The sequence below is a fragment of the Pyrgilauda ruficollis genome, unplaced genomic scaffold, assembly GCF_017590135.1.
Source record: "Pyrgilauda ruficollis isolate IOZ18807 unplaced genomic scaffold, ASM1759013v1 scaffold29, whole genome shotgun sequence".
Classification (NCBI taxonomy): Eukaryota; Metazoa; Chordata; class Aves; order Passeriformes; family Passeridae; genus Pyrgilauda; species Pyrgilauda ruficollis.
Genome location: NW_024524266.1, coordinates 2,261,047 through 2,285,315, shown reverse-complemented (window position 1 = coordinate 2,285,315; position 24,269 = coordinate 2,261,047). Strand labels below are relative to the sequence as shown.

Sequence of the window (24,269 nt, the reverse complement as noted above, 5' to 3'; positions counted from 1 at the left end):
GAGTTACTGTTTAGAACAAACAAGAGAAGAGGAGCCTGAAAAGAAAAATTGGAAACCCTTAGTTGGTCTGTGACACAGGAACCATTCACCTCCGTGGCAGCATGTGCAGGGTGTGTGGTGACCAAGTAACAGTGACACATGGGTGTTCTGTCACGCTGGACGGTTGGTGACATAAGAGAACTAGCAAATTTTTTGAAGTGTTTTCTCCTTCCCATGAACAGGATTTCTTCTATTCCACGATTAGGCAGGAGGTGGTAATAATATATTTATTGTATATTCTGGTGTCCCAGAGAATTCTCATATCTTCTTGGACATGTCTTCTGCCTCCAATTAGGAGCTTAAGGGACAAAATAGTAAAAATATGCAGGTGGTGGAAATGAGAGCTGTAAACGGAAGCAGGATGTCTGTGACAGTCCTTATTAACACCTAGCCCATTTATCTAAGTTGATAGTTCATGGTAGTGTCTGCTAACTCTTGTATCCTGGTTTATTTCTGCAATGACAGAGCTAGGTACACCATGGCTGCAGGGAAAAATTCCTTTTCCTTGTACGTGGTTATAACACTGTGACCTGTGGCATGAGGTTAAGATTGTTACTGAAATGAGATGCTTAGCATGGCTGAGTGATCCTGCCTGCTGGAAATGAAACTGGGAGGCAGAGTCAGGAGTCATTGGCCCTGGGAATCCTGAAAGAGCAGGAGGAGTGGCTCTGTGAAATGAACCACTGCTTGGGAGTTTTAAGGTCCTGTGAAGGCACATAAAGCAAGTCTGGGGGAGTAAAGAGATTCTGATGAAAGGTATTTGTTTGAGAAGCTTATACTGTAAAAATGTATAAGAGAATGCTAATGCAATACATGATATTTTGTATTCCGTTTTGACAGACTGAATGTGTCTGACGTATCAGTGATATGCAGTGCAAACTTTTAAGAAGTTATATGATAATTCGGGTGTCATGAAAGATATCTAAAAAACTAGGTTTTTAATTATTCCATTAAAAACAAATGGATTTTATCTTACTAACCTTAATAAAAATAGAGCCACAGCTAGAATATTTTTACTTCTATTACACTTTTTAGTTCCATGTCTCTCCCTGTCATCACAGGGTAAGTGCAAAACAACAGGAAAATAGGATATTATTTACCAGCTATGAATGACAGTATGTCTGTACCAGTTAGATGTGGTTCTCTACTTTTATTCTCCAGTTCCTGAGTTCATGACAGAAATGCAACCAGAATTTTTTAATTTGAACTAATTTTTTTACCTAATCTAAATATTAACAAGTCTGAGATTCATGACACTTGTGCAAGAAAAGAGATAAAAAATAAATTTTTATATCAGTATGTAGACATAGGAAGTTACACTTAGAGATATGTATTTTGAGCTGTCAGTAAGCCAATTAGCTTGGCATATTTGTGATAGTAGTCGAATAATTTGCTAAGTGTTTCCAGTAAATAAAACTTACCTCACACTAACAACTTTCCTAACAACATAGAATAGAAATTAATAATTTTATTAAGATGCATTTTTACATTAAATTTATATTCAATTTGGAAAAATACACTTTGAAATAATAGCAAAAGGGGCAGTATTAACTTGGACAACTGAAGACTATAATATTTCCAGCTTTGCATTCAGCTAAGAATAGGTTCTATTTATAGTAGTTTAGTGGAAATCACAGTCATCCACCAATTATTTTTTGTCATTATTTTGTTTGCTACTCTAAAAAATCTGTCAGTAAAGAGAAGAATCAGCACTTTCTGTGGAAAACTTTACTGAGGGCTTATAAGAAATTCATTATAATTTTGGTATTTGGAGAGCTTTTTTCTTCTAGTTATTCTGCAAAGAGTAAAGAAATCTATCCACCCAAAAATCAGATGAAAGAAGATTATAAAGGTCAAAGTACCATATTTTCTCACCATATTGGCACAGCATGTGTGAAGCTTCAGATTCCAATATTACATTTTTTGAGATGATTGCTGCAGGAGCAGAGCAGAAAAATACCCCACACCAACAACACAACCCTCCCAACCTCTTTATTTCCATTTATGAAATTGTAGCAATATAGCCATTTTTAATCCTGATGTAGCTAGCTTCTTGCTACAAATAATCACATTTATTTATTTTTCTTGTTTTATACAAATTAATGTACTGCAACATACTGAATTTTGCACAGTTTCTAAGTTATAAAACTAAACAGAAAATATTTTTAGATAATTCAATTAACACCTGAATCAAAATTGCAACAGTATAAACATGATTATTTTAAAGCAAGTGAAATCTGAGATGGAACTAATTCTAATTTGTTCTTAAACAAATGAAAAGAATTAATTCAGCAAAAGCTTAGTTTGATTTGGAGCAAATAGAGAGTTGTCCTAACGCAAGTTTTTTAATATATTATAAAAGAACACCAGCAATTAAAGAAAAAATGCTGTTTGTTTATTACAAGAGGTACTTTCCATTTGTTTGCTTTTGAGCGAATGCCTTCAGTGAAAACAACAGCAATATAAGACCTGCTAAGAGAAATCTGCAAGTTTTGACTACTGCACATCCCTTCAGCCCACAGATGGGTCAGTGTGGTATCACTTGCAGAAACACAAATGCAAGTAGCATGGCCAGAAGTGGTTTTCTTGCCAGTGCCATTCTTGTACACTGAAAGAAACAGGCCCTGACAACTTCCCCCCATCTATGAGATGATTCAGAGAGCCCTGACTTAGTCCACTTTAAACCTCTTTTTGATGTAAGGGTGGGACCTGGCAAGGAGTGTGGACAGGAAGGCACTACACACAGTGGAAGAGCACTTGGTTATTTATTACTAGCTTTTCATCCAGCTAGAATATGGACGTTCCTGTTGGAAGTGTACTTTACTCTCTTTCGTTTCATAGTGGATTTTAAAACAAAAAATCTTATTCTCAGAAAAAAAAAAGAAAGAGATAAAACCTGACATCTTTTCTTGTAAATCCTACTGTGAATGTCTCTCGTGCAGTATGACATTTCAGAGGAGATGGAAGCAGTATTCAGAGCACACAGACAGGCAGTAGATCTGGGCCATACCACCTCAGGTTGGTGGACTCCTGCTGTGGTCCCATTCGGTGCAAATCCTGTTATGAAGTGCAACACATAAAATATATATGGGACCTTGTAAAGGCATCTACAGAAAGTAGAGCAATGTATTAAGGTCATATTTTAAGGGTTAATTGATAGCTTCCAACTGTGATCCCTTTCCCATTAAAGGAATCAAAGCTTTCTTTTTTGAAAAGTTTTGTAAATGTTGACATCTAAACTGAGAAACAAGGGAAACAGGCATGTAGAAATTTCCTCTTTTTTTCTGTCTTTGTGGGAAGAATAGTATTTTTGTCTGTAGGTAGCTTATTGCAGGCAGCTCTAAAAAAATGTTAGAACAATATATTCCTTACTCAACAATCATTTTATGTGAAAGGAGAGACATTTTATATTCAGACTGCACATGAATTGAACAGCTTGTTTTTCAGTTGCTTTCCTTTCAGCACAATTATTTGATTCTGTTAGCTGCAGTACTAATGTTAGTTGCAGAAGTGGCGTGTGTAAATCATATAGACATAGCTGTGAAGAGTAAAGCTTTTAAGGCAAACTAAATTACTTAATTCCTCTTAATCAGCAATGAATATTTAGATTTATTATGTCTTGGAGTGACTTTTTTCTTTCTTGTGAGCAGTAATGTCTGAGTTGCAATAATAATTTCTGTTTGATTTCTACTTCAGTTTCTTCAACAGGTGTAAAACCCATTTATATTCATCCATTTTTTTTTTTTTTTTCAGTAAAGGTGCCTGAAGATTTGTGTAGACTAGGAGCCCATCCTTTGGTACTGCTTTTTTCAGTTGGTCAAGTGAGATCAAGCTGTTCACTTTCTTCTTCTTTCTCTTCCTCCTCTTCTTCTTCTTCCTCCTCTTTTTCGAATTATCAATCATATTTCCCTATTTTAATTTAACCCATAAAGGACATTGCTGCAGGTGTTAACAATCAGATGTTATAATGCTTATCTTCACTTCTGTTTCCAAGCCCCTACAGCTGTCCTATAGTAGTACATGGCCACAAGTGTAATGCTTGATGGTAGATGTGGAAGGTGACCTTAGAGACTGCAGTAAACACTGGTGTCAGGAAAGCCACTAAACCTGCTTTCATTTTTGCTTACCCATGAAGATCCAGCTCTCACTAGCAATCACCATTGCTCTTCTAGCCTCAGCCAGACTCACCTAGGACAGACCAAATAATTACCTTGCCAGTGCAAGGGAGAGAAGCTTTTCAGATGCCAGTGGTGTGGCTTTACATGTTAGAAATTCTCAGGGATTGGTTCTTCACTTTACTCAGGGGTTCTCTTTACAGAACTTTACAGGGTCATTTGGAAATTTCAGAACTGAGTGAAGAAGCTGACCTGAGTGTCAGAAACACAGAGCTGCTGTGCCCATGTTGTTGCTTTTGTGTGGCTGTCCACTCAGTACACCAAACAAGCAATTTTGTGATTTTATCTGTTAATCTCATACATATATGCTATTTTTGTCTTTGTACTCTGCCTAAATTTGCACTATATTCAATTCATTTTTTTTGTTCCATATTCTCTTCATTTTTATGGTATATAACCTTTCTTTTTCCCTTTCACTCTTTAAATTTCTGCTAACTTTTCTCTCCGTAGTCACTGCTTAGCTAAGCTATGCATATTTAATTCTTTTCATCTTTCCTCATAAATCAGTCCCTCGGGCCTCAAAACCATTTGTGGTAGTTTCTTTTGAACTGCACCAATTTGACTGTCTAGAATTGAATGCAATATTCCAGATAAGTTGCCTTTCTGCAGAATGGAGGAGGGCCAGTTTCCAATCCTCTTGCTATTTGAAAACTGAGATGGCAATCCCTTGATGTGCACAGAACAGTGACCAAAGGCCTGCATTTTAGCTCTGCTGCAGAATTTTTGTTAGCTCCACTGTGTGGTAAACTACTTTTCCATCTGCTTTTACTTTACAGTAATCTCTTTAAATTATTAGATTGTGTGTAGAACCACAGTTCACTTGGCATAGGATTTCCTTTTCTGTGTGCTTGCCAGTCCTTATGGCTAGGTTTCTGAACCACTGCTTCCTTTTTGACTTTTAACTCCCTGTGATGTATGATACTCAATATCCTCTTTGTCTTGATTCACATAATGCTTAACTAGCTTTTACATATGCAGGTTTTTACAAATTTTGATTTATGTGTTTTTCTCCTATGGTTTCTGTAATTCTCATATGCTGTATGACTCTTGAGCCCTGGCATATTTGCTGACTAAATAGTGATATCTGAGAATGTCTGTGATAAAAGAGTGGCCCCAGGTTTTGAAACAATCTGATTTTTTGTTTCTTTATTCAAGTAGTTGATTGTTGTTGCTGCTGTTCAACTTCTTCAGTACCCTTGAGGTATAGTGACTATAATTCCGTCTTCCTCTCACTATGCACTAATGTGTTAATTCACTTTTCCAAATTTCAGATTTACAAATATTAACAACAGTCTTAGTGTTTTTCACTGTGTATTTGTTAAGTACCTGTGTAACAAAACTTTTATATATACTGTGATGGCAGGAAGAATTTTCCAGTGTATCTCTTCCTGGGTGCACATGCTTCCCTTCTCTCTGTCCTATACCTGAAAGTGTGGGCTAGAGATCCATGTATTATTACATCTCCATTTAATGTACAGTAAGGAAATAACTGTTATTGTCAAAACTTAATTGTCACTTCATAAGTCTTGTATTGCAGTCAAAAAAAGACAGCTAGGTCTGTACAAGGACTAGAAGGAATTATGTTTTCTGGAGGACTTCTCATCTATTCATTCTTATCTTTCTTTATTGTCATTTGGCAAACCCAATTCTTCTTTGTTCTCATTCTACCTTCTGATTTAGAGCTTCTGGAGTTTTACTTGCTTTTGGTGGGATTTAGATCACAGCAATTTAGATTCTTCAATTATGACCAAATATTCTGATGCTATTTCCTCACAGGCTTTGCAAGTGACAAGCATTAATTAGTATATTATTCTAACAAGTATACATTGCTTGCTTCTGAAAATGCCAAATAAAAAGTGACATAAATTCATAGATCCAAAAGTTGTAAGGTTTAGTGCAAACAGCCAATTTATTTTCTCTTCTAAGTTGTCTATATATGGATATATATTAAAAATAAAAATGTGTTAGTGCAGACAGTTTAATCAGATGACTGTTGTTTTCTGATTGCTTTAAACTCTCTCTTCAGATCCTGACATAGGGACTTGGACTATTTCTTAAAAAAAGAAAAAAAAAATAGCTGCTATACCATTAAGCTTTGGGAAACACATAAGCATATTTTGCTTTGATCTTTCTAAGGAAACGAAATCTTTGTGATTACGTTACTTGTGTATATGCATCTTGTAGGTCTTCTCCCCATGATAATTTCCAAATCCCTTACCCACTTGCAGGAAAGTGTTTCAAAAGCAGGTTAATCATGACATGATTTATTAAAAAAAGTGAGTACTACATTGCCTAGTAGTGTTGTACAACTATTTAATTATGGTTAGAAATTATAATGTGACTTCTCTACCATATGGATGTCAGGTTTAGTTTGCAAGCCATTATCTCTTGTCACACAAGGTACCAAGTAATGTCAAGACTTTCAAGGAAATTTAAGCATGCTGCAAATAAGTTTCTTCTTCTTGTTGTGCTAGTTTCAGGTGGGGTAGAGTTAATTTTCTTCACAATGTCTAGTACAGGGCTTTGTTTTGGATTTGTGCTGGACACAAGGCTGATAATATAGAGATGTTTTTGTTATTGCTGAGGAGGGCTAACAGAGACAAGGGCTTTTCTGCTTTTTGTACGGCCACGGTGGGGAAGAAGTTGGTGGTGCATGGGAGGTTGTGAGGAGACACAGCCAGGACAGGTGACCACAACTGACCAAAGGGATATTCCAGACCACAGGACCTCATGCTTATAATAGAAAATAGGGAGGAAGAAAGAGGAAGGGAGTGCATTTGGAGTGATGGTGTTTGTCTTCCCAAGCAACCATTGCACTTGATGTGGTCCTGCTCTCCTGAAGATGGCTGAACACCTGCCAAACCATGGGAAGCAGTGAATTAATTATTTTTTTCAACTTTAGCTCTCCCTGTTAAACTGTATTTCAACCCGTGAGTTCTCTTTTACCCTTCCTATCCTCTCCCCAGTCCTGCGGGTGGGGCAGTGACTGAGCTGCTGTGTGGGGTTTGTTGGCTGGAGTCAAACCGCAGCGCTTGGGTGAAAAGCAGTGCCATGCACACTTTGTACCACTTACCTTGCTGCAAGCAAAAGATAAGGTGTTTGTGGGACAAGCTTCAGAGGGTGTGTCTATACTTCATAAACAATGAAAGGCATTGGAGTGCTGATGTTCAACAGCATTGTTATTTAGCTTGCTGGGTCATTTTTGAAGTGTCCCTACTAGTTCTCTCTATGGGAAAGGCTATGGATGATATCTAGAGACTCCTCCCAATAGACAGAGCAGATTAAACACCCCCATATTGTGTGTTCTATCTCTCTATTGTGTGCAATGTTTCATCTATTTAAAAAAATCCTCAAATACTGTTCCCTGCCTACTATACCCTCCTACTACTTACTAGAGCACATATATACACCTTTGGGGTTATGTTGTAAAATACCTTTCTCCTGTGTTGCAGTGAAGTCTTCATTTTAGACACTGTAGAATTTAGAAGCCACAAAAATAGATCATTATATCTTTGAGCACAAGAGCTCAGCAAAATCAAAGAACTAGGGCTATATGCTGTGCTGTCTAGATGTGTTTCATTTTTTCATGGACCTTCACTAGTGAACATAAGCTGGTGTACATTTTTTTTTTGGTGGGGGGCGGGTCTGGGAATACTTATATCATAAGCTTTGTGGCTGATTGCTCAAAAAACTTACTTAAATTCCAAAAGGGCAGTGTTTTAGCCTATTGTCTGAGTACTCATTATTTAAAGAGGTTACAATAAAGCCCTGAATTTACCTTGAAAACAGACTTTCATGTACAAAAAGCCCACCTGAGATATTCTATGAGATGAATGGGTTAATGTGTTTTACTGATATCCTAGACTGTGCAGTCTTTCTAGTTGGAAACTCCTGTGCTCCAGAGCAGACAATGCTGTCTTAGTTTGTTTCACAAAAGGTTCTGATGTTTGCAGGAGAAATTACTTGAAATATGCTGTGGTTTGTGGGAATCCAGACAGCACCTTTGTCTCATCCTCCAAGGGAGTACAGAAGGATAATGGCAGTAGAGAGAAGATGGAGATAGCAGCATTACAAAAATAAACAGTATGAGCTTGACCAGATCATGTATGTTCATTTTGCTTGCATTCCTGTAGTTTCTGGATGTGATCCACACATGAGGACTACTGCTCTGGGGCAAACAGACTTTCTTTCAGACCATTCATACTTGTGAATTCCCTGTACATCAAAAACAGACAAAAGAAAATTATTTTTTTTGTGTTTCTAAAAAATGAGAAGAACCCCATACATATGTATTTGAAACCTGTGTTTCATTACACTGAAGGCAATGTACAGGCAAGCAGTTTGACTACATTTTTGAATAAGCTGGCAAACAGTTAATGAATTTTACCTAGAACATAAAATCTCCATATGTCACAGATTGCTGCATGGCATAAATCACAAATGACAGTGCAGAGCCCTCTGTTAGATTTAATTAGGTATTATTCAGACTCTCTTCTATCACTACAATGGCAAGATCCCAAACTGGTTGATTCTTTGATTTAAATATAATAAATTTTTAGAAAATGCCAGTGTAACTTCACTGAATTGCTGATAGATAGATAATAGAGTCTATTAGGAAGCTTGTAGAGTTGATAAATAACATCTGATAAGTAACTTTTCCTGGGTATCAAGCTGGAAATTGATTGCCATTCCTACTTACCAGTCTAGTCACATCGAAAGGCTCTTGAAGAGCAGCATGCAGGAGTAGGGTTTTATAAGAGAGTGGCTGCTTGAATGTGCTCAGGATTGCTCTTCAGCAAAGACAGAATTGGGTGTTAAGCAGAAATTGAGGAAGCTTTGTGTATCATGTCATTTAAGAGCCCTAACTTTCTAATTACATCAAAAAGAAGCTCTGTGCAGCCAAGAATAGGAGAAGCACATCAGCTCCTTTACTGCAATGTAATTTATTCTCAGATGACATAGCTTTAATTGAATTCTTTACATTCTTTACAAGGTAAATAGTTATACTGCTCCCTCATGATTATCTGCTTTTGGGGTGGGAAGGGGAACCAAGAAAAGAGAAAAAGGATGAAGTCCATTGCTACAGTGAGCAGATCCATTCTGACCTGATGGAAGGGTTTCAGCTGTGGAAGTCAGGCTGAGTGGTTGCAAGCACCACACTTCACTCACAGCTTAATAAATGTAATGGAGAGGCTGTTCAAATGGTAAGTAATTTTCCCTGTGCTGAACAAAGGATTTTCAAATCCAAGTATTTTGATGCTGACCTTAATGTTTCAATTTGAGATAGATTAAATCTAATCCAGCCTTTCCTGTGGCTGTTCTTAGCCACATTTCTTTTGGAAACTGTAAGATCAGTAGAAAATGCATAATAACTTTTGATTTCTGAAGAGACCACCTGTAAAAAATGCATTGATCTGTGGTTCAGACACAATTACTTCAGTTATGACTTCAGTAATATAGTATTTATAACACTGATTTCATATAAAATTCATCTCAGCTTCATAAATACTCATAAATTGTTATTTCTAATTCAACGTAACAAATTTAAATAATATGCATTGTTAGCAGAAGAAAAAACCCACCTGCATAATGATATCATTATGTAGAACAGCAAAGTGCATTGCTGAAAGGGCCAGTGCTTAAATTTCTGGTCTGAATTCTGTTAGCAAACACGGAGTGCACATTAATGTAGCTTTTTGAACTGGATGAAGCTGGACTGATTTACACCATCCGTGTACCTGAATCTGTAAGTGCCAAAGCACTTGCTGCTCATTGCATGAATTTCCCACATATCTTTGTTAGTAGTGTGGTTATAGTTAGCTAGCCAGCTTTAGAAGTGTTGTACAATAGTGCTGTCTTTATTTATTTGTAGAAAAAATGTCTTTTTTAATTCGTTGCATGAATGCTAATCTATTTAAACATTTATTGAAGTTGTTGAAATTGTTATCTTTCTGCAATTCAGGACAATTTCAGTTATCTAAATTAGAATGTAGATGTTTAATTGCAGTTGTGAAAATGGGCTGATGACATATCTGTAGCAAGAATAGACCAAGATAGGGGCTAAGTGTCAGAGGACCCAAACTAAACACAGTATATATTTTGGATGCTTTTTTACTCTTTTTCTTTGAGTGAGGTTAACCTGCTTAAAGACTATTTTTTTGGTTGCAGTATACATTCTCAGAATCTCAGATTACCATTTTTCCAGCTACTTTAAACCTTCTATATTTTGTTTCAATTCTATAAAGACCGTAGTCTTTCAAATACCCAGAATGTTAATTATTCATTGTTTAAAATATCATAAAAATCAGCATGTTTGCATAAATAAAGATAAGAATGTCACTTATTATTTTGAAATTTGTAATTTTAAGCATTATGCACTCCCAGTCCATGTCACCTTATTTGAGAGGCTTGCTGCATTAAGCAACATCAACAGTTTGGTTGTGTGCTTGCCTTTAATGAAAAGTCACATGCAACATCAAAATACAATAGGTGTGAGCAGAGTGGTGAGCCTGTGTGTGCATGTATGTCAGCATTCAGCTTTACTTTCTGGAAATGCTTCTGACCTGTGACATAATCATAAACCCCCAGGGACATAGTCACCCCCATGTAACGTGAATTACCGTCTGAGGTGCATTTTTTAGGATGAGTAGTCTCTTAATTTAAATGCCAGACCAAGTGACTAAAGTTAATAGATGTAAAGCCATAACAAGTAGTATAAGGGAAACCTGTATCAGTATGATTTCTGAAAAGAGGTATGGCAAAAATGTCCTTACATACTGTAAAGTTACTTGAGCTCAATTCATCTTCAGAAGATGGAAGAATATTTCTGTAACAGTACCCATTCTTCCTCTCTGTTTAGGTCCCATCACCCTTCCTTTGCTCTTTGTTTTGTTTGGGAGCTGGTGCTTGTAATGTCACAAAATATTCCTTCTCTCATCTTCACAGTGAGAATCAGTGACAATTCAAAGCAAACCATTCCTCTTTACTCAGAAATCTTTTGTTTATACAGGCAGGATCAAAACTGTAATTTGTCTTGTGATATGGATGTCATACTCTCTGTGAGTAAATTGCTACAATTTTATGAAGCTGTTGTTTTAAAGCAGCGATTCTTCTTTTTCTTGGTGGTTCATGGTGTTACCAGTCAATGAAGCAGCTTTTTGCTAGCAAGCATCATTGGAACGTTTTTTTTCTTTCTTTTTTTTTTTTTTTCTGTTGGTTACAGTGGTAATGATTTCCTTTGTCCTGTACTAATTAGTAATCAATGTGATATAGTAAAAGTTTTTCTGGTTTTGATATTTCAGTGTTCTATAGAGGTTTCTATATTGTGTGCTTATACAGGAGATGCAGACCGTAAAACTTTATGCATACTGACAATCATGTTTAACGTAGTCGCTTTTGTCCAGAACATCCCATTAAATAAATAATAACCCAGTAAACCTTGCCAGCTTTTTCGTGGGTAACACTGCCAAGGTGTTCTCCGGTGCAGTCTGTCATGACCATTACAGTGGCCTTATTGAGTCCCTGCACATTAGTGTAATTTGTCATGCACTGAGCCAAGAACCTCATGAAATAATCTTCAAATCTGATATCTTACATCATGAGATACAAACTCTTAAGCAAATTAGATTCAGAAGACAACCTTTTTCCCTACCCACAAATCTTTACCATGCTGCCCTCTCAAAACCAGCTCTGTTTGGAATCATGTTTTCCATCTATCTTCTGCTGTTTAATGGGGGTCATACATTGTTCTTGTACCAAATCAGTATGGCAGTTTGTGCCAGTCTTCCTATATATGGGGAAGGAAAGGATGAACAGGCTTGCTGCACATGTTACCTTTTTAGGAGGTTCTAATAGTGGGTTTTTTTTGAGTCGAACTGTGGTTGGGTTGTCATTCTATAAGCAGTAACTGTTTATATCCACCTAATAAAGTTGTGGATTTTAGCAGCTATTTTTTTCCTGGAGGGTTTCTTTACAGCTGAAGCTGTTGCTGCTGTTGACAGTGCTCACTTAGGACAAAGTAGTTGGCATACTTCAAATGGGAGAGCTTAATCCTGGGAATTGAGTTGATAGAAACTTTGGGCAGTTCAAGAGGGGAAGTGCATATTTTCATGCCTGAGCAGACTAACCCTATACCTCAGTACAGGCTGGGAACTGACTGACTTGAGCTTCAGTCCTGCTGAAGGATGTGCAGGGGCTACAGTGGACACAGAGTTGAATGGGAGCCAGCTCTATGTGCTGATGATAAATCAGGCAAACCACACAGGGGGCAGTGTTCAGAGGAGTTTGGCCAGCAGACAGAGGGAACTTATTGTCTGCTGCTACTTGGAGCTACTGAAGCTGCACCTGCAAGTATGTGATCTTGGTCCCACCAGTCTAAGGTGGACACTGAGGCAATAGAATGCAGGCAATGGGAGGCAACCAGGATAACTAGCAGAAATGACAAGGCTGAAGTCTTCTCAATAGTGACAGTAGTAACAAGAGATAATGGCCACCAGAAGAACTCAAGGCATTTTTGATAGAAATCAGTGCAACACTTAACTAAACTAAACAGTTTACCAAGACAACTTGTAGAACCTGTTAACAGATATTTTCAAGATGGTAGACAAGACAAAGTTATCTGATCCAGTATTAGTGAATTACCCCATGCTTCATGTGTATTAAGCCATCCACAGAATTTCCTCCAGAAGCATGTCTATAATCTTCCTGTGTTTGATGTGAGCTCTCTTGAGGTGTGACAGAAGCTCTGCCTCTTGTGCCATCATCAGTTCCTCTGCTTAGTAGGACCACAGAGCAGAGCTCTGCCTGGTTCTAAAACTGGGACTCAGTGGTGCATGCCTTAGAGATAAGTACCTGAAAGATTGATTCAGGCAGTTTGCCTTGTTTGCATTTATACTATGTTTCTTAATCTAGGCTTAATCTAATGAGGTTGCTGACCTGCAGCTGTTACACCCACAGTCAGATACTGATCTCATCTGGGATGTATCAGGTTCCAGATTGGGTCAGAAAAGAAATTTCATCTTCAATTCATTAATTCTCAGCTGAGATGAGTGACCAAATGGATCAAGAGTCCTTTTCTCAATTGGCCTGAACTGCTTTGACTCTGGCCACACACTGGGACCTGCTATGTGAGGCCAGTTGTGGTAGTCAAGCACTGTTCCTCACAGGGCAAATAGACAAAGACTCATACAAGCTCAGAGTCATTCCATTGGAGAGGCAGAGGACATTAAGCCAGGAGCATCCTTCCTGAAACTGGAATCTGCCTGTGAGAGAGCATCTTTGCTGTGCTGTGTTTGACCAAGACACTGAGCTGATTTGTTTGATTTCTTGCCTTGGAAAAGGAGAGAAGTGTGATGGCGAAGGTGTCCTACAGCTTGCATCAGTCTCATTTGTTATATGACAGCAAACACTACGAGTTCCTCCTAAGAACAGAGACTGCCCATGAGCTAAGCTGAGGAAAAGCAAAGATACCATTAAAGTCTTTAGGTAGCAGACAGTGCAGATTTACAGCTATGACTAAGACAGTAGCCACAATTCTCAGCCTCAGGTGAGTTTTCAAAATGTAAACAGCAAGTTCAGTTGCAGCCTGTTGGAGCTCAATGCAGGTCTGCTCCTTCTTCCCTTCATAAAGGAGAAGGAATGAGCAGAGCAGGGGTGGGCTCCCAGCTGCAGGCAAACACCATTTAAAACAACGAGCTGGTTTTCCCTCTGTGGCTATGAGCCTATTATAGTGTTAGCATATAAATTTAGGGTGTTACAAGTCAAAAGGCCTGTGTAGGCTAAAGGCTTGGCTGCTGAAATATTTTATACATAGCAGAACAATTCTAATAGCAAATATTTGAAGTTTGCTTATTCTGCAGTCATATCATGAGAAAAAGAAGATACAGTTGAAAACTACCTCAGACTGAGGAGGATGGTCTGAGTATAGCTCTTCTATGGGATTGAGTGCTCTGAACGCTGGGATTGAAACCAGGAATAAAGTTACATCTTCTGCAGTGTTACAGTTACCCATTCATTTTGCTGTGTCTTCCAACAAGGAAATAAAAGAAATGAAACATATAATTTTTGCTATGAAATGAAACATATAATTTAAGGTCAAGTGGAAAATTTTGTTTTATACAGCAAGAGTTATTGGCGTTGACATGCAAGAAGAAAGGGTTTTGCCTTAACGCAAGCCAATATGTGTTTCCAGTTTTTAGTTTGACAACTCATTTTCTTCTAACTAGAAGGGCATGCTAAGAAAGGAACAAAAATTATAGGGAGAGAGTAGCCTATGTTAAAAATAATTGACTGAACTTGACTGGTAGAGTTGTATTCTATGTCTGTTTCTGTCATAGAATTTCCCAACAAGACACTCTGGGCACTTTTTGGATAAATGTGTGCTCCTCAGTTTGGAGAAGTCTGGTTTGAGACTATGGATTGTAATTTATAGTGAATACATGTAATAACATATAATAATATTCACATTCAAGGAGTTGGGCAATAAAATTATCTGACAATCCATTAGCTTCCTTTTGTAACATAAAAATAAAAGTAAGTAGCAGCACTCAAATCTGCTATGGTCTTTGGTCTTCGCTGTCAGTGGAAAAGAGAACATACTTGAAAAAAACAGTGTTATTGTAATATCAGCAAAAATACCATATTTAATGGTAAAACCAAAAAAGGAATCTAACTTAAAGGAAGTGCTGTGAATGTTAGGAATAACTGGTTCAAAGACACATTTATGATTGCTTCCACATTAAGATTTTAGTGTCTGATTGTTTCATTAGAAGAATCAATCTTGATTTCTATGCAATCAAAAAATTTAAAAAATTAGAAAAAAATTATACACATGTTTGGAAATCTGAAATTACTAAAGTTTTTAAGAGGTAGCTACCTGAGTGCCCGCTGCATGCTAATGAACTCATTAAAATTATGATATGATGCTTTTTCTTTTCACTTAATACAGGAATTTGCCAACCTACAGCAAGATGAAAATGCATAAAAATGAGGCATGGGCATCAAACTAGCATTAGTCTTCATAGTAGTTTCTTGTTTGTAAGCAAGTGCTAGCCACTTGAATTTTATTGATATATTTCGATATTTTGCCCATCTCACATTTGAACTTTCAAACTTCTTTCTATCACATTTGTTCATATGAACTGAGCCAGCTTTTAAAAAATGCATCAGTGATTTAGTGGAATGAGTTATGTGCTATTTTCAAAATGTAAATGATAATGACATAGACTGTATGTAGTCAGCCTTGGTCAAGTAGGAGGAGCTTACATGATGGACTTGCGCATGGTTAGAACAACAAAATATTTGGGGGAGGTTTCATGGCACATTTGAAAGCAAGATCTAAATTTGCTTGTGTTTAATTCCTTGCAGGCTGTTTCCAGCTATGTAATGTTTTTCGGACCCATGAGATGGAAATTGAGCAGTGCTTGCTGGAGTCCCTCCCCCTGGGCCAGCGGCAGCGGCTGGTCAAGCGCATGCGCTGTGACCAAATAAAGGCGTACTACGAGCGAGAAAAAGCTTTCCAGAAACGGGAGGGCTACGGGAAGAAGCTGAAACATGGAAAGAATCAACGAGTTTGTTTTCATCTTGCTGATATGATACAGGATGCCATCATACGTCACGATGATAAAGAAGGTACATATTCATGTTGTATGATATTTTCCTTTGTACAGTAAAAGTTTCAGAGGAAAAGCTTTCTTGTTCATCTATCTCTAAGTACAATACAAAATACTAATCATAAAGTGATTGTAGCAATGAAATATGCAGGCATGTATTGCATACAACACATTGCAGCTTCTCACTGAAATGAATGAGGTGTGGTGAGTAAACCTTCAGAAACATAATGAATTTATTTTGAGATTAATATAAGCTAATATATTTCAAAACAAGTAAGGACTATGAATCTATGGTTATGCCTGGCCTCTTGCATACCTACATGTGCCATAGAATTTGACACAAGTTACTTTGAAAATTAGGTTCTCATTTTTAGCCAAAATTTGGAGTAAGGGATGCTGCTGTTAGTGACATTGGCGTTTCTAGGGCAAGGAAATTGTGTTGACCCATAGTCACACCAGATAGAAGGTCATCTTTCTGCTTGTGAAATTGTTTATTTCCTTTTGAAATATGTAACCACACTTTAGTGTTTTGTTTTTATTTTCCTGGTATTGTGTGAATCTCTGGTGCAGCTGAGACTAACCTGAGGAATTTGTAATTTACTCCTCAGAAGTGAACCAAACCTTGCACTAAGAGTCTCCCAACTTTTAGAAGTCCCCAGAAATCTCCATACTGTTGTGTGGTTGGGAGGGATATAAGAAAAGAACTGATGCAGTGTCGTTGGCAAGTCCTTTGCAAACAGAGTTTAAGTCAGTTCTTTGTAATCACACTAGTGTAAAAAGGGGACACTCTGAGACAGACACATATCATGCAAAGAACTTTGCAAGATTCTCCTAAATTTTATCAGTTTGATTGGGTATGCCTTTTTTACTCACTCCTGAATCTTCATTTTATTGTGCATTTGGTCTACCATTGCTTATCACTCAGGTATAGTCCTACACATTTAGATCTTTAGAAGGAATGAATCAAAAAGCTCTTCTTTTAAAGTGAGTGCACAGGGCATCATTTATAACTTTTATGTCATTTATAAATAATAAATAAAATTCACAGTTTTTCACTCTTCTGCTTCTTCCTATCGGAAATATGAACAAAGATCTTCCTCCATGTTTCCATAGCTCCAGCTTTCTTTAAAAACCAAGCAAAACACTAGATATGACTCTTAACATTCTGTAAAATTCAGATACTTGAGGCTATTTTTGACATTCACACTGAAGAAACGTAGGTTGCTTATTGCAGTGGTGGAAGGGCATCAACAGTATTCTGTGTTACCCATACTTGGCCTTGAGCTACACCCGAATCAGAATATAAAGTTCAGCAGGTGCTGAGACTGAATAACATAAGCAGAAAGGGACGATATCTCAGACGGAGGGAAGTGGAGGAAAACCAGGAATGTTGTCCTGCACTTGAAACAGATAAAACAGGTCCCCAGAAGCAAGGAGATCAAAGAGCCCACAGATAACACAGTCCTGAATTTGCTGCCTGTGGTTCTTTCCCAGAACTATGAAAATGTGTGATTGTTGTCTTTAGGCAGTTTGGGGACCTGCAAGTGCCTGTCTGTTGTGTTTTCAGCCAAATGTTCCCAGGACCTGTTTGCTCTGGGGTGAAAAATGCTGTATTAAGAATTGTTATCATCAAAAAAAAACTCAAACCAGAACAACAAAAACAAAGTTTAAACTCACAGACATGAAAGCTGCTTTCCTACTATTGTTGCTGAATGGAACATACAACCATGACTCTAGTGAATATACCTACATTAGAATTTCTGTTCAAATTAGACATATTCTTTTGTAATTTATATCTCACTCATTTACTGTGTTTGGTTGTTTTTTACGGAGCTTGTAACATAGATTCCTTTCAGGCAAAACTGTACTGGAAGATGTGGTCTGGAAGTACAGCTAGTGCCCAAAACAGTAATGAGCTTTCAGTTTATAAGGCCCAGCTAGACAGAGCCTGAAGTATTCCCATGGAAGTAATGGGATAAAGCTGGGGAAGTTGGGCTTTTGCTACAACCTGTTTCTCTTCTCTATTTAATCATATTTTACAATGTGCTCAGAAATCAACAGCTTTGCATAGGTGTAAAAGACAGCTAAGAAAGGTGTTTTGCAATTCTATGAATGAAATGCAAAAAAACCTATAGTATAGAATGTGGAAAGAGGGCACAACAAGGGGTTAGAAGTAGTTGTCCAAGTGAAGCCCAGGGGTTCAGTTTTTCTGAAGTATCATAAATTATATAGACTGGACAGCACATTTTGAAGTGGTGAGTTGTAGTTCTGGTTTGGTACATGAGATAAATTGGATACCATTAATATAAATAGAAAGATGAATTTATAATGTGGCTGGTGCAGAGACATTTCACAATTGAATCTGCTTAGAATTTCACTCTTACAAATTTATTCTTTGTTATTAATGAAAAATCTTTTCCAAAATTACTATATCAGCTGCTACTGAGCACAAAAAGCATTGCTGTTACTGCATGCTAACAGGAGTGACCATTAGTTTGCTCTAAAATTAATTTTAGAACTGACTTTGAGAAATTTTTACTAGTGACCTGCTTTGTATCAAATTTATAAATTAAATATATGCTAATTTGATTTCTCAATAAGTTAAAAATTAGTGAAATTATGTATCTTTGCTCTTTTTTCTTATTTTTTTTTATTAGTAGTAGTAACTGTTCTTTAGTATTTTATCTGACCCAGGGAGACTGAAGGGGAATCCTCCTTCTCTGTCTCTTTGCAGCATCCCGTATTTCTCTGTTTTAAAGCAATATGTTTTTACTGCTGTTGATGGGCCACATCCACCCACACTACTAGCAGTGAGCATTTTGGGAGATTCTGCAACTATTATTCTCAGTGTTGACATGTACAGAAGCAGAAGCTGATGAGTAAGTGAGTGCCCTGGTTTTTGACACTGATTTTGTACATCTTTACTTCTGGCAAGGGAATACCTCCTGTTAATTTTCCTTTAAATACTATATATTTTTCTCCTGTGAGACATTAATTCCCTAATAAAAATGAACAGCAGGAAATTTGTCTTGCTGGCATCGGTCATATAAATGTACTGCAAAATGGGAGAGGTAGCCAAGGAGGCTTCTGCAACCCATTCCTTCCCTCTGTGAACTAGGCATGCTTGCACCTACATGTGGCATTACCGTGTGGACCCAGGCCTTTTCTAGTGCACACACAAATCATACATCGGTATTTGCTGAGCCTGCACATCAACTGAGACCCATCTACAAGCCATTAAGAAATTAACCCAGCACTCAGGAAATAAACTGAGCCAGTCTCAGTCTCAGTCTGAGTTTCTGCTTCAAGTACAAGGTAGTCAAACAGATCCTTAGCATTTGGGCCTCTTGAGAATAAGGGGTATGCATCCTTCCTGAGGCAAAGGTGCAGTTATTGGCACTGACAGCACTGAGAAACAGTGGCTGCTTTGAAAGATGTGCTTTTTGGAACGTGAGCTGATAGATAATCTTGCTACAATGAAAACAGTAGCTGAAAGTGGACGTGACAGCCCTGTACCTGAAATCTAACATAGGGGAAACTAAAGGACTGGCTTTAGTTTCTGTAATCTTTTGGTATATTCTGTAACCCACCTTCTCAGTCATCCTGCAGAATTACTCAATATGTAGGATTGTCAGAAAATCTTTGTACATAGTAAGTATCTTTGTTGTAAAATCTCTCAGTTGTGATGCAGTCATGATGTGTACCATAAAGTCTGCCGGGCTGGCAGGTGGTGCTAGGTCAGGGTACAAAGTGCAGAGAGCCATCAAATTCAGTCTGGAGACAAAAGAGGTACTTCTGTGAAAATCAGCATTACAAAAGGGAAATGCAGATTCCTTAAACCTATTTAAAGCCCATTTCATCCTTCTGATGAGCAATATGCTCATCAGCATTGTGATTCTAAATGTGACAGCATTGTGATTCTAAATAGCAGCAATACCAGAGTGAGTGTGTGTTAGCATAATGCTGAGTCTCTAGTAATCATTCTTTGTCCTTTTGTAGTGACTCTCTGTTTTAGTCAGTCCTCCTCAATTCTCCCAGAGCTTCTTCCTAACCCTGCAGTGTGACTTTGCCTTCAGAGATAGAATGCTGGGATTTGCTGGCTGGGGACAGCCTTACTCTCCCTTCTCTCACCAGGGTATGTCAGGAAAAGGTGATTTAAAAAGAAGAGAATACCAATATCCTACTTTTCCTGTAGTGTTCACTGCCAAGGCAGGCCTCCCGGGACTGGGTTCTAGCCCCAGCTGATTGACTGCAGAGCAGTTTCACAGTGTAGGAAAGAAAACAGAAATCCTATCTCGCTTCCCTTCCTCTGATGCCAGTATCTCTCTAGCTGTTTGAAAGATGTAATATTATTGTGAGATTGGTAGTATCATGATATTTGAAAGGCTTGGAATAATCAGTATATTGGAAAGGTTTAGTACCATTAGTTATTTTAATGAGCACTGTATAATGTACCATGTTATGATAAATTTCAGTTATGTTAATTAAAAGGGTGTGTAAGTGAGCATAGAAGGGGGTACAGGTGGGGCTGGTGCTGAACTGTAATTTACATCTGAACAACTTTGGGCTATAAAGAGGGCTCAGGGGAGGGAAACAAAACCTGTTCAAAAGAGGAATATATCTTTAATTTAAGATGGCAGATGAGTTGACCATTAGCTTTCGTTAGGAGAATGTGTCAGAGATGTTATACTAATCCTTCCTATTCATGGAAAAAAGATGATAGAAATAATCTGAAACAGAAAACTGAGGCTGAAACTGAGCAGAAATAAACCAATTTTTTATTATTTCCTTGCATTGTTTTCAAGTCTTCTAACCAATTTCTTATTTTTGCATTCTATCACATTAGGCTTGGTTATGCCTTACTGTCCTTTTTCCAGTAGAAACCGCTTGGCTGGTTACATACAAGATGTTCTGTAAAACAGTGGATTGCACTATGTCTGGCAAACATCTCGGGGCAAACTTACTGATCCCCAACAATCAGTTTTAACATTGCCAGCAGTATTTTTGAAAAGCTGGAAGAAGCAGGATGTGGGCAGTAGTGACAGGTTGGTGAGAGCAAGGCTCCATCATGTGAAACCTGCTGTCAGGCAACAGTGTGTAACATTGACTCTTCCTGGCAAACACCTTTATAATTAAGAATAATGGAAACATATTCAGGTAGCCTGTCTGCTGTTGGGATTCTGACTTTCAGAAAACCTTTTTTAGATGTTTGATGATACCTCCACTTGTCAAACTGATTTCAGGCAGCTTTTCTCATTTTTACTATTGCATGTTCAGGGATGAATGGTGAGAAAGCAAGGCTCTGAGCATGGCAATGCCTGGTTTTTAAATTCACTAAACCCCTGGATGAGGATTGCATTTTTGTGTGCCAGAATTTCAGAGGAATCTTTGCTACTAGAAGAGACTGAAAGATAAAAAAATATGTTTACTAAAGACAGAGAATTTTAGTAATAGAAGAGTTTTACAGAAATACAAAGTAATAAAACACATTTATGTGCTTAATGTTTAGGAAAGAGGTGAAAAACAGGTGTAACATTAAATCACTCATGTTAGGTCCTTATCATTAAGGCAGAGTTTCCTTAAATTAGGCAAAAATAACTCCATCTTGAGTTTAAAATAAAGGTGACTCTGGAAAAGAGACAGATCTCTGTGTGAAAGTGCAGATTAATCTTCTGTGCCATCAGAGATTACCATAATCCACTCTTATTTGCTTCCACCTTTAAAAATCTTCCTGCCTTGTTTCTTATGATTAATATTTAATATCACCTTCTTTCATTCCATTCTGCTCCCAAAGGTACTTTAATTAGCTTTTTTTTTTTGTATACTGGATGTTGCAGCTACAGCCTTCTGGAGAGGCAGGGCTAAAATCATACTGAATGATAATAAATAATAATAAATGAGGAAAATTAAATACATGAGATATTTATATAATATGCATACATACATACACACACACACACACTTTTTATACATGTATTATACCAAAGGGATAAAGACCAGAAATATAAACACAGTTGGCAAATCAGAATTTTGTTGTGTAATCTGAATAATTCTCCCCAGTTTTCCATGCACCCTGACTTTACACTCTCTTTTGGGAAACCTCACTTTTACCAGTTTTTCCAGCTGTGAGAAGGATAAAGTGACAAATTGTTGTAGTGGGTTTAACATGCACAGGTAACATTCATGACAAAAGAAAGCTCCCAGGTTTAAAAAAAAATTAAAATTAAATCTTGGGTCAAAATCTGAATTAATAGGAAATGAGACAAATAACACAAATTAATAAGGTCTTGCATAGTGACATCATGAAGAGGGAACCTGCCCAAAAAATCAATTTAATCTAATTTCAGTTTGAGGAATTTAAAACTCTGAATAGTCAAGAACATCCAGAACAGAACTAAAATGTATTATATACTCTGTATTACCTTATTTTAGCATGCTCAGTCCTTTTAAAAATTTAAATCAAGGATTTCTCAGTGATTTTATAGTGCTTTGTTTCAGATTTTTCTAGCATTATTTAATATACTTTAATTTCAGATTACTATTTACTCTCACTCTAAACTTAATTAAAGCCTGTTTTTTATCTTTCCAGAGAAGCAGATGGATTTCATTATGCATGTAATAATAGGGAGACTTCCCCACACAGAGCTATTTTGGATTTTACAGTGTTGAATCAGAGGAGGAAAATGTACATTAGACAGTAATCTGAAACTATTTACAAATGTTGATTTGCTGGGAACTATTATAGAAGAAATCACAACACACGTGTATGATAATTTATACAATGTAATATTTATTGTCCAATCCCTAAGAGACATGAGCACTAGACACTGAATAGTGGAGTCAGGAGCCTAATCAGAGCATATGAAATTAATGAAGCACACAGAAATTTTGTGAATTGGGGCTTTTGGAAAGAAGGAAAAGTATATACTGTAAATGAATGCATTCACAAGGCAAATTCCTGCATTCTGGAGTGGGAATCATGTCTGTGACTCTGGATGACACTAACACAGCTGACTGTCCAACACACTGCTGCTGATCTGTCCTCTGTACAGGAAAATGGAGCATCAATCAACCATCTCAATCCACCCATTGATGAAGAAGCTTTTCCAAAGGCCCAGAAGGCAGAGATGTTTCAAACCAGGGCAAGGCTTCAACCTTATAGATTCAGCATGGTTGCTAACTTTCTTTGGCTCCATATGTGGTGAATTCAGCAACACAGGGCATCTTTTTGTTATGATGCAGGGAAACATAATGCCTTTAGTTATTGGGTAACAGATGTTGGGTAATTAAAGCAGGCCATTGCAAAAGTAATCATAAAATTACAGGGAGATTAAATTTGAATACATCTGAATTCCTACAGGATTCCATATGTGCTTTTTGTCCATGTGTTTACATTTTTAGTAATTTGGTGAAGCTGAGAACTAAATATTAAATTATTTGCTGTTGATAAAAATATGTATGATTGCTAATATACAATGCTTATTTAATTGGAAAAAGTAAGACTCACCAAAAAAAGGTATGGCACATCAAAAAGTGAAGAATACACTTGAGGGTGTAGGTTTAATCTATCATTTTTTTCTCCATGTGGACTGTCTAACCACAGGAGTGCTCCTGCTCCATAACTACTTTTCTCTTAGCCGTGAAAATTTCCTGGTTTGTTTCAGCTCCAGTTTTTGTCTCTGCACATGCCCAGAATTACCTTGGTTTGAGCAACTATCTGCCTGTGCCAAGTGGGGAAATAAAGAAAAATCATCCCTCTATTTTGGGTCACCCTCAGTAGGGGGATTTACTCCAAGTGTAATTTATCTGTCTTTTGATCAAATGGAGTTATGATGTCGTCCTTCTGTCCATAAAAACTGAGCTTGGAGCTGTGAGCCACCCATTTTTGCTTTGAGAGCCATTTTTTGTCTGTGCATTTCTCTGTCCCACTGACTCTTCTGTGCCCTTCTGTCCACACACCTCAAGTATCTCGAGCAGTGTCCAGCCTAGCATGGCTTTCTCCTGGGGAAGGACCTGGGAGACAAATTTAATCTGGCTGGTCTTGCTTACATTGCAGTAAACTGTAGAAAGTTGAATGAATAGTAAATTGTTTTACAAAAATCTCAGTGCTATCATTATGGCTGCTACTAACTGTGTTTTTTTGCAGTCCTGTTTCACATGCTTAAGACCTGAATAAACAAAACCTGAGATATGTATTTGAACTTTGTGATTCCTTTTTGGTAGTTTAGGGTGTCTATAAGTTCACCCTGAAGGATTTGTTGAAAAACATGCCTTTTTCTTACTGGTATAGAGAGTTTCTAGAAACTCAGCTTTCAGATTTTTCTTTGAATCACAGATTACTAAAATGTAGGTACTGAGTTTCTTGTTTTCTATGCAGGTAAGTCCATTCTTGAACTTTAACCCTACATATCCAAACAAAACCACTCTTGATTAACTAGAAATCATA

General features: G+C 37.4%; 1 protein-coding gene across 1 annotated transcript in view; it reads left to right on the top strand.

Annotated features, from left to right (window-relative positions):
• Positions 1 to 24,269, top strand: part of MYO16 (myosin XVI) — a 275,699-nt gene that overhangs the window by 4,274 nt on the left and 247,156 nt on the right. Inside the window, exon 2 of the mRNA XM_041472384.1 lies at positions 15,579 to 15,842. Coding sequence (XP_041328318.1) covers positions 15,579 to 15,842 — 264 coding nt within the window. The remainder of the gene's footprint in view (positions 1 to 15,578; positions 15,843 to 24,269) is intronic.